We start from the raw sequence: 19,017 nt of genomic DNA on the forward strand, positions 1-19,017 counted from the left end.
GCAGAACGCACTTCAGACAAGTCAGTGATAATAGCAAAACATTTAAAGTGCCAAAAAAGTTACACAGGCTGTATATCTTCTCTGCTTTGATATTCCTCTTATACTGTTGCAGTGAAAACCTGCGGGTCGAATCTACAGGGACCGTCGGGGACGTTTACATCCCCTAACTTTCCTATCCAATATGAGAGTAACTCGCAGTGTGTGTGGATCATCACTGCCAGTGATCCGAACAAGGTAGGAGAACTTGTACACTGTCCATTAAACATCCACTACTACTGTTACAATGGTAACCGTAGCAGTCGATGTTTGAGGTGAGGATTCAGTAGTGACAAGCCTTGTTATCTTGGCTTTTTTCCGCATTTTTATAATAAAATTGCGGTAAATTCTGATACAGTAAATCACAAAAACTATGCATTTTCACCTTTCTCTGCTCACCGCCGCATTGGAACAAAGCAGTTACTTCCAAAATATAAATGCAATAGACAAAAGGTCAAGATTAGAAGCCCAGTGAGGCTCATGATTGCAATAATAAGAGTAAAGGTTTTGTGTAGTGCCAACCTGCAATTCCATTAAGGTAATAAATAGTAGACCAACACTTGTAAAATTTACCTCTGAGTAATCTCTTTGCACTGCACCTCCCTCATTAGTTTTATTAAAAAAAAAACACATTATTTTGTTGCTCCTGAGCACCATTACATTTGTTCTGTGAAAATAGTTCCTTCCCTGTAGAGCATTTGTCGACGTATTTCCTTGGAATTTTTGGATCTGTGTTTTATATGCATCTGTTTTTTTCCAGGGTTATCCAAGTTAGGAGGGGCTACATAGAATATGCATATATTTCCATTTTTACTTTCTGTCATTAATGCACATTGCAGGAGTGGATGGCATTTCGGTTCTCACTAGATTACCAGCTTGACTGTGGCTGTTGGCAGCCTAGCGATTCGCTTCATTCATCTGTGGTCACGGAAATGGGGAGAAATAATGATTGATTGAGACCAGCTTTTCCCCAAAGTGAAGAGGTCAAAGCTGTTTTCCAAATGGTCATTACTGCTCTCCTACATAAATTTGTCTTTCTATTGGTATTCTATCCAGTGAGCCATATACACAGGGGTGTCGACTAAGTACTTTCCTGCTAATAAATAATAACTAACCAACTGACGCTCATTCAGAACTCACTAGGACTGGCAAGTGCCATAGCTTTGTGCCACTGTGCACTCTCCTAGGCAAACAAGCCATTGACTTGGCACTGAAACTTGGTCCATTAGTGTTATTATGGTAATTATGCTTATTTGCGTGTCGTAATGAGGCTGTTATACATACATATTGTGCAGACGCTGCCCAACCCATGGCCAAAAGAACGAAGGCTATGGATGAGCAAGCGGCCATCATATGGTTGTCATCAACAGATGTGACACTGGTGTCATTACGGCATCCTTCCTTTCATCACTAATCCGTGCAGGCAAAGTGCAGGCTGAGATAATGTGGCATGTTTGTGTAATGCCTCTGCAGCAGACATGATTATTAGTGTAAGCAGCTGTTGCCAGTTTGATCTTTAAAAATGTCATCTTTTGTGACGCTATGTACATTTGTTAAGGGGGTAAAAAGATTCACCAGTGACAGCCGACAAAGATATCTCAAGGGTAAATGCAGACAGGCAATTAATAATTTCATATGCTTAAGTTTGCTTTACTCTGATTGGTTCTTAAAATTCGATTTGTGTTCTGAAGTGATGCTGCTGTCAGTTTCTATATTGCTCTGAAGGATGCTTGCGGTGTCCTTTGTCTATGCTGCACATCCCCATTAACATTCACTCTATAAGCCTTTTCCTATAAAAAGTCAAAAATCTGATATGACTTGTGTTTTATATTTTCCCTCTATTCCCCCGAACGCCACTGTTGATTTAAGTTTTCGGGTAGTTTGTGGATATTTGATTAAAGTACCAGAATATATTGTATGTTATAGCAGCTATGTGAATTATGAAAATAGAAGGAAGCGTCTTCGGCTTTTATAGCTCTGCTTGATCAAACATTGAGCTGTCCTCCTGTGCAAATGTATATGACATTACATAGAGTTTCTCTGTGTAGGCCTGCCTTTTGCAGTTTAGCTACAATATCTTCAGCAACATTTTCCCAAAAGGCAAGTTATGGAAATGAGCAGCTATGTTATGAATATCATAAAAATTAGATGGTGGCTTATTTGGTAATAAATCTTTAGAATAACTGCTCATCTGATTGAGAGGGTTTGGCCTATTTAAATGAACGCAATGAATAACATTGACTGGCGGGGTTAGCAATGTCTGTCAGGAGACCTCTCTGTTTGAATCCCTTTAGTGTAAACAGCTTCCACAGGCAAATGGCGACTTTCAGCTTCATGGTTTTGTTGAAATGTATTGAAAAAAAAAAAACTGCTGACAGAAAATTGACTTCTCAGCAAATGTACATAAACTATCTGCAATATACCACGCTGGCTTACTTTATATATATCATTCAGTAGAGTGTTCTCAAATGTTATTGAATGGTGTAAGGAGGGCTTTGCTGTTTGCAAATTCACGGCCAATCATAGACTGTCATAGTGACTTTGTATTTTACAACAGGTCATTCAGATCAACTTTGAAGAATTCGACCTAGAAATTGGGTATGACTCCCTAACTATTGGAGATGGAGGGGAAGTAGGTGACTCTAAAACGATCATTCAAGTGTAAGTATTTCATAAACTATTTCATTGGATAGATTATTTTAGCATAATATTGCAGTCAAATCTTTCCAAATCTTTTTGTGAGCCGACATTAAAAGAAATACTTGAACAAAAGAATCCTTGAACCAGTTAAATGACTCCACCACTTCAAGTGTGGCTTACTTGTTCAAGTTACTTGTGTTTTTTATCTGCATATAACAATGTTTGTCTTCTAATCTGCTTAACGTGTAATGAAATCTCTCAATAGTGAATTTTGATCCCACACTGGCTTGTTTGTCTTATCTGCAGGCTCACTGGGAGCTTTGTCCCAGACCTAATTGTCAGCATGTCCCATCAGATGTGGCTTCACCTCCAGTCTGATGAGAGTGTTGGCTCAATTGGATTCAAGATCAACTACAAAGGTACACATACTATTGTGCTGATGCCATCTCTCACTGTCTGTATTCATGTCTGTCTCTGACTGTCTCTCACTAAAGCAGCAATTTTATTTTCCTGTCTGCCTTCCTGCCGATCTGTCACTCTTTTATCTTTCTACTTCTTAAAAAAACTTTCTTAACCCAACTTCCACACTCTTCAACTGCACCTATACAGATAATCTTAAAGAAAAAAAAAACTATCTCAGACTACTTTCCTTGACGTAATCCTCTGCTCTCCCCCTCCCATTTCCACTCTCTTTCTCACTTACTTCATCTGTCCGTCCCCCTCTTTTCTCTTCTCCACAGAAATTGACAAAGAGAGTTGTGGCGACCCCGGTACACCTCTGTATGGCTATCAAGAGGGAACTGGTTTTTTAAATGGAGATGTTTTACGCTTTGAATGCCAATTTGGATTTGAGCTCATTGGGGAAAGGATGATAACCTGCCAGAACAACAATCAGTGGTCAGCTAATATCCCCATCTGCATATGTGAGTCCCATACTTGTTTTTAATGACAGCGGATAAGCAATTACTTATGTGCTTGGAAGGTTCACAATGACACTGAGCTATTTGAGAAATAATTACAGAGTTGTTAACTGAACATGCAGAGCTGTGCACACAGCACATTGTGTGAAATGGGAAGTTTTTGTTCAAGCTTGCTTTTTTGGGTGGCTGTTGTTGTTGTTGTACTATTTAACTGAACTGGAGAAGATAACATGCACTCTACTGTTTATCATCCTATGTCAAGGCAACCCTCTCCTTGTAGTTACAACATTCCTAACCTATCTCCATAACAAAAAACTAGACTTGTGTTCCTTCGATTTAACTGCCTCCTTTGGGACAGTGTGCAGTATAGTACCTATATTCATATATGTCTGTACTTTTGTACAGTTCTCTGTTCCGTCCTGCTTACAGTTTCATGTTTCTCAAGCTACTCAGCGCCCTTGGGAGTAAACCTGTCTCCAGTTTGCTGAGCTACTTATACAGTACTGACATTGTTCTGTAGAGATCTTTGTGCCTGGTCCTGTTATGGGAGATTCTGCAGTGTAGACATGTCGTGTGGCCAGTGAGAGTTGCTGTAAAACAAATTGCTTACTCGGGATATATAACTGATGTTTTTGCCCTCTCTGTCACACAGTTCCCTGTTTCTCTAACTTCACTGCGCCCATGGGGACGGTGTTGTCTCCAGACTATCCAGAAGGCTACGGGAACAACCTTAACTGTGTTTGGCTGATTATCTCTGAGCCTGGCTCCAGGATCCATTTGGCCTTCAATGACTTTGATTTGGAGCCTCCTTACGACTTTCTTACTATCAAAGATGGGGATCAGTCAGGAGCCACAATACTGGGACGCTTCTCGGGGGCTGAAGTTCCTTCCCATCTGACATCCAATAGCAACGTTTTGCAGCTCGAGTTTCAGGCCGATCACTCGATGTCTGGGCGAGGGTTCAACATTACCTATAGCAGTAAGTGGCTGATCAATGGGTAAATGAAACTAAAAGAAAGAGAAATGCATTCACCCTCTACCTTTCATGGTTAGGGATTTTTTTGGTGGTGTCTCAGGTCTGTCTGACCTGTTAAATTTGTACAATTTTTAGACGCAGTTAACCAAAAAAATAATAATTACTAAGCGTACTGTGCAAATTAATTGTATTAATAGAAGAGGAATGAAGTTTAGCAGAACCTGTAGTTTATGTGAATGAGCGTGTTCTCAGTCACAGAGCTTTATTATCGTCCTTGTTGCTCTTTTAGAAATTGTGTTTTTTCCTGATAATAATGGTTATAATTTCTTGGCAGGCATCTTTTATAACACACAAGGACACATTACAATTCATTGAAGCAATGGACAACAAATATTTAAAAAAAAAAGGTTAATAAAACCGCTGGCAGATTACAGCTGAGTTTTAATAGGTGTAACCCTAGCACAGCTTTTCCAGTCAAGATTTGAGCAGAAAAGCTGCAGCATAAGTTAGGTTAATAGTACCTTTATAAACAAAAAGCGCCATTTAGTACTGTGGAGGTAGTGCTTAACTCAGATGCCTTATTGCCTATGCAGTGCCGTTGTAATTCTTTTGCTTTTCCTCCGGTGCAATTCTCAACAAGCTTTAAAGACAGAGGCTATTGTCAACCCTACGTGTATAGAGCAGACCTTTGTATGTTCTTTTTTCCTCTCTTACGGACAGCTACATCCATTTCCCTTATCTCTCTACTACTCAAAGACCCAATTTCTCATTCACACAAGAGCATTTGTCACTAGATCTTGTTCCCTTTCTTCTCATTACAAGCTTTTGGGCATAATGAGTGCCCTGACCCTGGCATACCGTTGAACGCTAGGCGCTTTGGGGACAGTTTCCAGCTGGGGAGCTCCATCTCTGTTGTTTGCGAGGATGGCTTTATCAAGACACAGGGAGCTGACACCATCACATGCCATCTGGAAGAAGGCAAGGTGATGTGGAGTGGACTCATTCCCAAATGTGAAGGTAATTAAATTGTAATTGCTAACAATTATGTGAATGAGTATAAGTTAACTGCTGAACTGGGATGAGAAAGAAAGAACAGAAACATGTTAAAAAAAAAAAGTGAGTGGGTTAGTGTGGAACACGGAGTTCAGTCCATCTAAACCGGGCTAGATTTATTTTCAGGTATCTGTAACTCCAGGCCTTTGGTGACTCATCCTATAAGTATTTTCTTTCAATATTTTTCATGTGGGTATGAACAGATTACTGAGAGGTATCATCTTTAAAACAACTTTTTTCTCTTTTCTACCTCTCTCCTCTCCTCTCCTCTCCTCTCCTCTCCTCTCCTCTCCTCTCCTCTCCTCTCCTGCTTTCTTTGTCTTCTTTATGCCCCCTTAAAACTCCATCCACTGCTCCAGCTCCTTGTGGAGGACACTACTCAGGGCCATCTGGTGTCATCCTCTCCCCCGGGTGGCCAGGCTACTACAAAGATTCCTTGAGTTGTGAGTGGGTCATTGAGGCCGAGCCGGGACGCTCCATCAAGATTAGCTTTGACAGGTCTGTATGACAGTACTGCAACAAGTCAGCCACTGAAACAAAGACACATGTAGAGTGACAAAATCTGGAAAAGGACTTAATTCCTGGTGTAATATAATCACATATTGTGCTGCAGTAGTCATATACCTGCATGCAGACAGACACTCATGTATATATCCCTTTAGTTTATGCATATACAGGACATGTACACAAACATAAATGGCTCCCCTTGGCTGTGGAAGCCTCTGAGTTTGAAATAGAAAGTCAGAGGAGGAAGAACACAGACTTTGGTCTAGTTTCCAAAAATGTTGAAAGCCTCAAGTAATCCTTTATCTTGCTTACCCGCTTTGCTCACTTCCTGAGAGAGCTTCAATAAAAGAAAGTGGGGAAAAAAGGAAAGGGAAAATCTTGCTTTGAAATCTTTATTTCTTAATATTAATAAGTGAAATCATGAAATTCATTCATTCGTTCATGTTGTATAATTGTTGCTTTTTCAAAGGGCTGCCTTTACTGTGACTTTTTTTGTTTTGTTTTATTATTTATAAAATGAACCCTCTTTTCCTCTTCCCTCACTTAAAATGAGCACAGGGTTTCTCATGCCTGTTTAAAGCATTACATTTATGATGGCACTATACTCGAGGCAATCTTCACAGTTTCTTATATCAGTGAGATAAGAATGCATCAATTTCAGTCAGGAAACGTCAATAATATTGACAGATATATCTGTGTTGATCCCAGTTGTTTGATGGGGGGTGGTTAAGAAGGTTGCAACAGATGCATAGCAATGTCACATTTCCAGGAACTGTTCCAATTATTGGAATTTTTGCTGTAGCGCTTTTTTTTTTTTTACCCATTGCAGAAAATTAGGATGTTTTTCTGCAAAAGAAATTACATTTTCTTTTTACAGCTTGGTAATACTGTGTTAATATTGGGATAAAAACAAGTGACTTAATTACAAAAGAAATATCAAGTAAATACGACGCAATGACCCGTATCAAGACTGGTTACATCTGGAAACACCAGGTTATTACAACTTTAAAGCCAGTAAAAAAAATCAAATACACTGATATTATCATTTTATTGCTCCTGCCTGTTAAGAAAACGAGTAAATCACTAGACCTTACTGCTAGACCTTCTATACTAGTACTAATTGGTTTTGCCTTGTAAGTTTCCACATCACTACGCTCAGTTTGTGAGGCCTTATTAACCTCAATATAAAAGTTTCAGTGTAATATTACTCAGCTCAACCATTGTTGTTACAAAATACAGGGATATTGCTGTATGTTTAAGTGGTTATAACTTCTTGTTTTTACCTTATTACCTCAGTATTGTCACATTTTTACCAAACTGTATGAGGTAACCAAATTTATTTTTTAACAAATATGTATACTTAAAGTCCATCTGTCCTTTTGTTTAACTTTTAAGGTTTCAAACTGAGCTCAGTTATGACTTCCTGGAGGTTCACGATGGTCCCAATCTGCTCTCTCCTCTGATTGGCTCTTTTAATGGAACCCAGGTCCCTCAGTTCCTGTTCAGCAGTAGTAACTTCCTGTATCTGCTCTTTACCACCGATAACAGTCGATCAAACAGTGGCTTCAAGATCTTCTATGAAGGTGAGAGTATAGTGCTATTGCCTGTAATTTCTTCACAGCAAAAAAAGGATGAGATGAGATGGTACACATTCAGTTCTATAATTAGACATAGAGAATAAAAGTTTAAACAAGTTCAACTGTGCTTCAGCTAGAGGCACTGGAGACTGGTTGGTCAGCTTTTCTGGTAGCACTTAAGTTTCTGAAACCAAATGCCAAGATTAAACTTTGTTGAGGAAATATTTCAGGTCTATTACATGTCAAGAGCACTAGTATTACCATAACAAAATGCCTCAATTAGCGTGGGTTCTCTAACTACATGAGTTCCGATTAGTTACTGTGATTAACATTTAAAGGTGATACATTTTAAATTTTTCATAAGTGCTTAGCTTAGCTGGAGAGGTCCGCTCTGCTGTTTTTAATTTTAGATCATCTCTTGTCTAGTGTTAAAGCCTCACAATTCACAGTGTACATTTCATGCTGGTTATTAGTTTACCTGGGGCTCTTGGCTCTTTGGTAAGGCAAAGAGGCAAGCTTTGTATATTAATTGTAGTCACTTGTCGAATATTGTCGGTTGTTTAGCTTTGACTATAAAGCGCCTTGAGCAGACTTGACACTATCTGTATAAAACTAAATTGAATACAACTTCCATAATTCGTCTCATCAAAGGCTGTGCACTCTTTGAATGTTTACTGTTTATGATAGGTTTGTTCGTTGAGCACATAAGCTTTGTCTTCAGTTGTGGCATTGCATTTAATCTCTTTATGATTGTGATTGCTGGTGCAGAAGTCAGACTCAGTGTAAGTTCTTAATTGAATGTAACTTCATTTAGCTTGATTTATAGTGCACTCTGTGCTATCATTCTTGCTTGGTCTATCATTGAGGCATAGCATTATGTCTGTCACTGCTGCTATATTTATCCATACATATTTTTCTGCTACCCGTATTCCCTCTTTGAGTCTTTTAGAAAGTACTGCTGGTAAATATTTTGTGCAATAAACAAACATAAAAGTGGCTGTTAATGATGTCCAGCAAAGCAGTTGAACATTAATTATTCTGACTTCTTGGATAGAAGCTTCACAGTGGTCAATATAAATTATCCAGGTAGGGGAGAAAATCAAACACTGTGCTGTAAATGTAAACAAACACTCAAAGGAAAAAGGACTCAAGTTCAATGGAGTGAAAGGGGTTTTTTTGTCAACAGTGCACTTGATGTCTGTGGAGCTGTGATCCCAGATGACAGTGACTATGTGGGATTGCACCTCTGTACCGACTGGCAACCCAAATCTATTGTTAACAATGTACTGCCACTTGTCAGGTGCAAATGGTAGCACCGTGCTTTCAAATACAAGGTCGCAGAGTAAGGTGAAGTTAATCTAATCAAAACAACTGAAGCAAACTATTAGCTCTACAAGGGTACATAATTTGAAATAAGACTCGGTATACATCATTATGCATTGAATGGTAGTTTTTGAAAAGTCTAGTACAAATATATTCTGGACATACTGTGATTTATTTTCACAATTGTTTGCACTAGCACTATTACCCCGTCACTCCAATTTGATTCATAAGACAGAGGTCGTTATTATGTCTCTGTTATTGACTGAAAGCAGGCCACAAGTGCTTTTGTCTTATTACGTTTCAATCTCGAGTGCATTTTGCTTTTGTTGATGAGGCCGTCGAAAAGCAATAACAGTAAGATCATATTAGCCTCTTCCATTGCCTTTTAGGACATATCTTATTGCCAAAATACTTCTGGGAAAACTAGCCTACTTCATTTGTAAAATTAGTCTGCAAAATAAGGGTTAGTTATCCTGTGAATAAAGTAAGGCACAGAAGCACTACATCATTCCCTTTATGTCTAGGAAAATTCGACCTCTTCAGTTAAATAAAAATTACAGCATGCTATACAATTATTTTAGCCACAAACATTTAAAACATACTACACGGTAACATATTTGACATGACTCCATGGGCTTGGAGATGTAAGGAAATTATTTTCCCACCAAATACCTGCACCCTAGAGGCTACTGCTAGCAGTGATCAATGACTGCTCTGCATATTAAAGCAAAATTCATATGATGTATGATGAAAGTAGTGCAAAGCAAGCTTCCTACAGAGGCTTAGAGGATAGCAATCTCTCTGTTATCACACAGGTCGGATCACACTAGTTATTAATGACAATTATCTATGGCTTATAAATCTTCTTACACCATGCAACTCTGCCCTATTGCTACAAGGAAATTCTGCAGGTCATACAGGTGACAAAGCTTTTCAGATTATATATTTGACTTACTTTGAGTGTTTGTGTTTTGAGCTATAGGTCTCTGCAGGGAGTGCAATTACATGTGTATGTGCTGTACTTAAATACATGCAGTGCTCACAGTCACTGACACCAGATGTAACATGTGAACATATGCCTGTTTTAAGCTATATCTTTGTTACTTTGACTTTACATAAAATAATAAACTGTCTCTATAATTCCAGAAAATTTATCCTTCCATGTTAAGATTCTTCCTCGCCAGTGGCCTGACAACCGCTTACACAACTACTGTCAGTCAGTGGCTAAAATCAGCATATTTTTAGTGCATCAAAAGGAACCCTACTTGGAAGAAATCCAAAAGGCGGTCCTGGAAATCACAGGGAAAATGGGGGCATCTCTTTACAACTTGCATCACTGCAAATTAAGAGAGATGAAACTAGCTCACTGTAGGAGTAAAACTATCAGGCAAATGTGCTTTTGTTTAATAAAAACTTCAAGTGGTCTTCCAGTGGCTGACTAGTATAGAAGGAAATGAAGGGGATGCGCAGTTTCACCAAGGTCATACTCTGAATTCGCTCTCCCCATGAAGCTGCTGCCCTTTACTATCCCACAGTACCTGTCTAAATGGCATGATGATAAAACCCTGTTTTTTTAAAAATCAAAGAAGCTGACAGCTCTATCAAGGTTATTCAGGTAGAAACTGTCAGGCATTATGGCAGTCAATGCAATAGTTCATTTTTCTGCAGTCTCTACTGTGTACTAACATAGCCTGGTTTGAAGAGTCGTTTGTTTGTCATAAGAGGATTCTTTAAAGTTAACAGTAAAAGAAAGGCAAAGTAAATCTTTTTGCGTTCTATATTATGCATGCGACCTGACACCTGCCTTTTGTTGCTGTGATTTTTAACATCAAAGCTTCGATCGGCACTTTTTTAGAGGGAAAATGTGACACGGAAGTTTCAGTGAATGCAAAAATAGAATTGGCATTTCATGTTTCATGAATGCTGTGACTTCAATCCACCTCAGGAGTGTAAAGGTCATATTATATTTAGTATCAAAATAGAAAAGCCGACGCTTTTACAGTAATGCTCTGCTTAATACCAGGTGCACCCGTGCACACAAGAACTGTGAAGACTGTGGCTCAGTTATTTTAATAACAGTCACGAGTCAAAAACATGCAGCTAGTTCATGCATAGCTCAGTGCAACACTAAACACTGCATCTAGAGCCCTTGTAACCTGTGTGAAGAAGATCCAGTATACACATGAGGTAAAATCATACATAACTTCCTTTAAATACCAATGTAAAGAGAATGCTTCATTTTCATTTCTACAGTGGTCACATTGGACACATACTCCTGTATGGATCCTGGTATCCCAGTGAATGGCTTGCGGTTAAGCCACGACCTGTCCATCGGCTCAACTGTGACCTTCCAGTGTGACCCAGGATATAGACTGAGCCACGAGGAGCCTCTAGTTTGCGAGAAGAACCACTTTTGGAGCCACCCACTGCCCACTTGTGATGGTATGTATGCATTCCTTAATTAAATATTTCAGTGAATATTTAACATACATTTAATAGGATGTAATTTCTTTGACTTACAGTATGTACTGACAGTTTTTAATCGCAGTACTTAAAGGATATTGCCACCAGTAGATGGCACAAACTCTACAATGGCAATTATGTTCCTTTGATTCTTCTTAGTCCTAAAAAAAAGATGCACTCTGACAAAAGGTAAAGACCCAGCAATGGGTGTAGCAACATTTAGCACATAGTAGGTTTGACAAATAAAAAAGGTGCTGCCTTTTATTCATAAAACACAGTGCCTCTAGTGCTTTACTGAAAAACTTACTGAGGTGTTGAAAATCAAGTGATATGGAAGACAAATTTTGCCTCACATCAGAACATGAGGTGCAGGATGTATAGATGGATTTGATTTGATAGATTTGATAGGCCAAATAATGCCCTGGGCTGTATTTGAGCAATGTTGCTTCTTGTGCTGTTTACATTAGTATCACACCTGAAGAACATTTGTGAAAATGGTCACGGATCACTCAGCAGAAACAAAATAACAAGTAAAATACATGCAACGTTTGGCATGCCGCACATATGACTCAGTACCACACTATAGTTTCACACCAGTGCTTGTTCTGAAACTAATTTTATATCTGGGAGCATATTTTTGCCAAGGTATGTGCCAGACTGGTGCCAAATGCATTGGCTCTCTGCCTATGGAGCCTCTGAAGTAGATCGTTTGCCAAGCATACTCATCCACTTTTAATGACTTTATGTAATTTTGGCTCATTAATAAAATATTTGATGTAATTTAGTCAGTGGGTAAGGATTCAGGCCTTGATGTGTTGTGTTCGCTGGAAGGCCTGTGCGTGGAAGGAGAGAGGTTTCGAGTAGGGGGTGGGTGTGTACAGCTGCGGAGCCCAAGGCATCCCAGTTATCCTCCAAAATATCATCTGACATCCATTACTTTGAAAATGTGTACACTCACAACAGTCCTACTTCTAATATTTGTCAACTCTAACTGTTTTGAGGAAACTATTCATGAGCTTGGTTGCAAAACCACCCGTAGGTCAGAGAGCACGTACATAGGCAGATGCAAGAAGGAAAAACCCCACAAATCTTGTCACATTTCATTAATGCTGAGTTCAAAAAAGCTCTGCCCTTTATGTGAAACGACAAAATCTAATGACAGCATGAGAAAAAGGTTACAGGCTTTAACAGTGTTCAATTACACCAGTTAACCTTTAGACACATTAATCCTTACCCCACCGATCCACATGCGTGACATGCGTTGTCCCTTTCTCTTCTTCATTTCCTCTACATCTACAACTAGATTATACCTGACTGAAAATGAGTTGAATGGTAACTGTGTCTCTTAAAGATCAATTTCTACCTTGAAGTGACAATGATTCTAAATCCAGATGAATATGATAATCCTCTGAATATGCTTGTAAGTTATTTTGTGTTTTAACTAAATAGATGATCATGTTTTGTAACAATTTCTTTCAGTTTAAGATACCATGAATTAAGAAAATCTGGGTGGATAGCTAAATGTATGAATAATGTATTGCCATGTTAGGCACTAGGGCTGGTTTGGAGTGCACACATGTGGCAGATTTACAGGTGCAAATAAAAATAGCAGGACAGGATGTGATATGACTCAAATGTATTATTCATCTTAACCTCCCCTCTGTCTTCAGGTGAAGGATTTATTGGTTCATTTACAATTTACCCTTTTTTTCCAGCAACAGTTATCTTTCATTATCTTCTTGTTCCATTCAGCATCATGTGGTGGTGATATCAGGGGACCTGGAGGGATCATCTTATCACCTGGCTACCCTGAGCTGTATCCTAACTCTCTAAATTGCACATGGACTGTAGAAGTCAGCCATGGAAAAGGTAGGAGAATGCATCTATATATTTGCATGCAAGCTGTTAGGAACAGCTAAGATGCCCCAAACACTCCACCTTCCAAGCTGGAGGAAGATACACATACCACACCCTCTTTCCCAGTGGGTTCAGACGGCGATTTTATATATAACAGTTTTTATTTATCTAGTCCTTTCTACAGTGAGTCGCATATTTAGTATTCTCAACAATGACCAAATTATGTAACAATAAATTAAAAGGACACATCTCCCCCTCCTCAAAAAGGTTCTAGAGATATAAAAGTGATTTATTATTATAAACTGAAAAGAGTGCAACATGTACATTTAATCAGGCAAAGATCATTTAAATGCAGGGCTTTTATTATTGGATGGTAGCCAGGCCATGAGTGGTGGCTCCACAGTGTAATGGTTTACGCATTTGGGTTCGCTACTGAAGGGAAACACAAATCCTTTGGTGGGGTTGAATCAGGAAGGTCAACTAATAATATATCCACTGGATTGGATATGCAGAGTATGTGGTAACCCAGAATATAAGTAGAAATATTACACAATGTAGTGTTCATTCACTGCTCTTTTTGAGTCTATATTAAATTGTTCAGCTCATTTCGTTCCTTCCTGTATAGCAGCTCTTCTATTCAAGAAGTGTGTGTGTGTGTGTGTGTGTGTGTGTGTGTGTGTGCGTGTGTGCGTGCGTGCGTGTGTGTGTGCGTGCGATAGAGACTTGTATTCTCATATTTTAGAAACTATTTGTCCAGTATACTTTGAACTTTGCGATTGAATGCCTGGGAATGCAGGGATGTACATTCCTGAGTGTGAAGTTGTTGTTTGTGATCTTCTCTCTGTTACTAGGCAGTAACATACTTTATAAATAAACTATTTACTGTGATAGCTACCATTGCTGATGCTTGCTGATGTGACAGTGGGCACATCCTCTAGTTCAAAAAAAGTATGTGCCGTGTGCACTGGTCCTTAGTGTGAAGAACAGGATCTTACATTCTTCTGATACTTTTTTTATGAACAGCTTCAACTTTTAAGCAGAACACCTGCTGAAGCAAATCTTGTATCTCAGTTTTATTCACTAGTCGCTCTTTGTTTTATTACTTTAATTCTGTTATCACAGCACTCACTGTCAATTATCAGTGTGCCATTCATTATTATTTGAAAAGCACACTGAACTTATCACAATGCTCTAGCCGTATCATCACATTTGCCCATAGTGTTTCCTATTATCCATTCCCAAATGGCCTTTTGAAAGTCAGTCCTGTTGTCGTACCTTTATTTTCTTTTGAGTTACCTATCTCGCTGTTCTTGGAGTTTAACACCATAAAATCATATTATTTCATTTAAATCAGTGTTTAACTGTTCATGTCATTTCTCTCTTTGCCATATAATATTGATGCAATTAAAGTCCATGTATTTCAATCTAGTAAGCCATGGATGGCAAGTTTATAGGTTTATCTCTGTGTGTCACTCATATAAGGAGACTGAATCCAGTAATTTAGGGCTTTACCCACTGACATCATGTAATCCTTCCCTGGATAACTCTATTTTTCTCTGTTATTTCTTTGTGATGTTTATAGCATTAATTTTTTTTTATCAGCATTATCTTTTTAATTTCTTACATGGGTCTTTTAACTCTCAGCAATAACTGGATTCATCATACTTAACTGCACCCACAAGTCCAAACTAATAACATCGAGAAATAATGAATACCTCCAACTAAGTGACTGATTATAGCTCCACTTGGCACCAGTTCTAATATCCCACAATAAGTTATTCAAAAAACAAAACAAACAAAAACAAAATACTACAGACAGTCAATATCGATATCAATCAAAAAGGAAGAAAACGTGAAACTGAAAACTCTTTCAAATATCATCTCATCTTAATCATGTGATTAAATCAGTAGATTGTATATGTTTTTAAGAGATTGGAGTCTCAGAAGCTTGGGCAGTTAGATTGAATTTTGCGCGTCTGTATTCCTACATTGCGCGCCAATATAGTAGAGTACATCACCCCACAGGGTGTTAGTGCAACCTCTTATTACAACATATTGTAGTTATACTTGAGTGACCTGTAGCATTTGTGTGAATAAATTCCTTTAAATTACACATAAGTGTCATCATTTTGGTAAAACTGAAAACGGTGAATCATGCCGTTAACATTATAGAGCAGTATATTTGAACAGAAACAGAAGTGAGCTCTAAAAGTAAAATGAATCAATTTTGCTTCCACGGAGACTATGATTCACATCTCTCTCTCTCTCTCTCTCTCTCTCTCTCTCTCTCTCTCATTATATATTATAATATATAAAAAATATATATATACACACACACACACACACACACACACACACACACACACACACACACACGTACACATACATATAGCACACGCATACACAAAATTCATGGTTCGGTTTGATACTTTGGTGTCATGCGATACAGATCTGAATGAGGGTGGGGGAGGTTCAATTTGCCATGTTGCAAGGAGAGCTTAACTTCTGTCTCGCTAGCTTGCCCTGCGCTCAGTGAATCTGTGTTCGACTACTCCGCCTAGGCTGCACTGTCGAGCGCAGATCCACTGAGCGCTCAACACAGACAGCATCGTCAGAAGGAAAGTTGATAAAATAAATTAAAAATTTTGTATTGTTCGATACATATGCGTACCGAACCGAAAGCACTGTATCGAACGGTTCAATATCGATACGAGTATCGTTGCACCCATAATATATATATATAGATAGATAGATAGATAGATAGATAGATATAATATATATATATATATATATGCAAATAGACAGAACATGAAAAAGAGAAAGTCTAAATGGTCCCTGGACAGGATTTGAACTTTTGACTTGCTTCTCAGGCCATATTTGAGCCAACCAGTCAGCCGTCAGCTCACCTGTTTTGGCTATTGAGATTGGATGACTTGTTCACCACAGCCTCCAAATTCACCACAACATACACAAAATCTCCTGGGATTATTTTCTCTGCTCTTTAATCGCTGTATTGTATGCTTTTACCTTTGGGCAATCAGCAAGAAATTCCACTTCAGAGGTAGTAGTTATGCAACTAGCCACTTTTTATTAACCAGCACGTGTACAGACTGTATTACAATATTAGAAAGTCTCCTCACAAGATTGGCTCTTGATTAATTGGTCATTTGCCTTCATGCTCTGTAATATAATTGGCGTTTTACAGAAGACAATCAATCATTTCATTTTGTTATTTATTCTAGAGCCATTTGGGGCTTTCTTTATTAAGTGAGCCAAGCATTGTGGAGGACATTATAGAGTCATATTCCAACAGATTCAACAGATGGCATTGAAATGCCATCACTGATGGTGCTGAAAAGCAGCCAAGTGGCCATCATGGATAGAATGAAGATGTTGTTATTGGGTCTGAGTTACAGTGTGATAAAATGGAAATATACTGTTTATATAGGCCTTGTTTACTTGCTTAAAATTTCAGTTGCATTTTATTGATGGAAAACATCATCTTCACCAACCTGAAAACAATTTATAGATTCTGTTTGCTTCATTGACTGTCAATCATTAGTTATGCTCTTTTCTTGGGAAAATCTTTCACTGGCGAGCTAGAAGACAAGTCTTTGTTTTACCAGGTTCATTTTGAGGTGACTGCATTCAAATTTAGCCCATTTCCTTAAATTTAAACAACAACATTAATTCTTAACCTTATGCAGCACTGTGCAGGAGTCTTGAACGGCCACTAGTTTCTTTATATTTTATATTTTATATCCAATCAGTCAGTGCTCCAATGAGCAAAAGTTCTCCTTTTCTGAAGATTTTTCAAAGTTTTTTCTTTGGAAATTGACTGAATCATGATACAGATACCATATCTGAAATTCATGTCATAAAGAAAAGGGGGGAAAAATCCATCAAAGACCTGGCAGAATCTGATAGATGCATCTAGATCTTTAGATAATCACTCTACTGTTTACTGCACAGGTATGCCAAATTACACAAAAACTGGACTAGCAAGAGGTCTTATGAAATAATGAATTCAAATTTGAAATGTTTGGGTCAAATCATCAGTGAGTGTCAACAGTGAGTTTCTTCAGCTATTTGTAAAACACGATGAAGGCATGGTCATTGTATGGGGCTGCATTTCAGACAGCGGTCTTGGGGATCTTGACAGAACTGATGAATTATGAAAACAGAAACAGAGCATTAGATTTTTATCCACCTGACGTCCAAAGAAGAGCTCTGAATTACCTTCCAGAAGCCTGCAGAACTGTTATTGATGATACTGATTAATAGAGTTCAGGCTTTGTTGAAAACATTCAAGCTCTGTTTTTATCTTTCCAATGTTTTTTTTTTTTGCATGTTTCAATAAATCATCAAGTCCATTTCCCATTTTCCTAGCAAACTCTAAAGAAATGGGTGTGGCTCAAGACTTTTACACAGTACTGTCAGTCAGTATGAACATGAAATATGCATGTTACCATGAATTTATGAATGACACTGTTCCTTTCAGTTATTCTTTATATATTCCTGGAAACCTCTATCACTGGACTTTCCTATTTTCTCCTCCAAGGTGTCCAATTCACTTTTCACTCCTTCCACCTGGAGGATCACCATGACTACCTTCTGATAACAGAAAACGGCAGCTTCGCTCAGCCACTCGCTCGCCTGACTGGCTCTGAGAGGCCTGCACCAATTAATGCTGGTCTGTATGGGAACTTCAAGGCCCAGCTACGCTTTATTTCTGACTTCTCCATATCGCTGCAGGGATTCAACATTTCGTTCTCAGGTATGAGTCCATATGTGGGCTATGTCTGTAGAAGGAATGGAGGTGGGAGTCGTGGTAGGGCAGGAAAGGTTTTAGCAGAGGATGGAGGGTTGTGTGGAGGAGGTAGAAAAGAGGACTAAGGGTAATTAAAACGAGGGGTAGAAAGCAAAAGTGAAAAGCAGTCACAGGCACGTGGAAAGAGACAGTTCTTTCATTGATGAGATCAAAAGCACTAAGCCTCTCTAAAGCGTGCATAAAGTAGCATAAGGAGTGATTTGTCGGTCAGCAGGCTTAAGACAGACCATGCCTCAGGCCTGCGTCAGTCAGAGAAGGATAATTAAGAGACAACAGGGTCATGCAGGTAGAGGGTGTCTGATCGTGAGGAGAATGATCATCAAAGCATTGCATGTGGGCCAGTCTCCCGAGGACTGAAGACGGCAGAAGGAGAAGGAGGTGTGTACAGAAATAATGGGCCCCCCATATCGATGGTAAGAAATGGAGAATTAAACAGCCGTAGATACACGGTTTAGAGAGCTAGATAAAGGGACAGAAAGGAGATGAGACAGATGGTGATGCTGAGTGTGCAGGGCTCATAGAGAAGGTCGGATAAAGAGTGAGAGAGGAGTGTGACACAGAGAGAGAATAGCAAGGTAGAGAAGCCTTGTTTCATGAGCATCCGGGTTAAATGTTTGCCTGCTGTTCACTGAAGTGAGACATATCTTATGAATCCATGAATATTCATGAAACGTGATTTGTGAATATATTTTTGTCTTCTTTCATGCTCTGCAATTAGCATCTATATAGTTCATTATTAGAATTCGTTTTTTAACCTTTTATGACCTTTAATGAACGTCTGCCAAGGCCATCATTCTACATCCTACACTTGATTGCTGCTTTAATGTTTTGCGG

The 19,017-nt window shown here is 38.7% G+C and overlaps 1 protein-coding gene across 3 annotated transcripts in view; it reads left to right on the forward strand.

Moving 5' to 3' along the window:
• The window catches only part of LOC102309299 (CUB and sushi domain-containing protein 3), a 159,952-nt gene that overhangs the window by 13,622 nt on the left and 127,313 nt on the right, over positions 1-19,017 (forward strand). For 2 of the 3 annotated variants that reach the window (XR_006052877.1, XM_042213393.1), the window contains exons 6-16: positions 113-234; positions 2,594-2,697; positions 2,983-3,095; positions 3,417-3,599; positions 4,249-4,575; positions 5,395-5,589; positions 5,985-6,123; positions 7,528-7,715; positions 11,286-11,474; positions 13,248-13,364; positions 17,914-18,129. Coding sequence is in view for 2 of the 3 variants with exons in the window: in XM_042213393.1 (XP_042069327.1) it covers positions 113-234; positions 2,594-2,697; positions 2,983-3,095; positions 3,417-3,599; positions 4,249-4,575; positions 5,395-5,589; positions 5,985-6,123; positions 7,528-7,715; positions 11,286-11,474; positions 13,248-13,364; positions 17,914-18,129 (1,893 nt within the window). In the remaining variant the exon portion in view is untranslated. Of the gene's footprint in view, positions 1-112; positions 235-346; positions 2,698-2,982; positions 3,096-3,416; positions 3,600-4,248; positions 4,576-5,394; positions 5,590-5,984; positions 6,124-7,527; positions 7,716-11,285; positions 11,475-13,247; positions 13,365-17,913; positions 18,130-19,017 lie in introns of those variants that run through there. The other variant, XM_042213394.1, reaches the window with a different exon arrangement.

The sequence above is a fragment of the Haplochromis burtoni genome, unplaced genomic scaffold (genome assembly GCF_018398535.1).
Source record: "Haplochromis burtoni strain Fernald_Lab_line unplaced genomic scaffold, NCSU_Asbu1 Contig_439, whole genome shotgun sequence".
Classification (NCBI taxonomy): Eukaryota; Metazoa; Chordata; class Actinopteri; order Cichliformes; family Cichlidae; genus Haplochromis; species Haplochromis burtoni.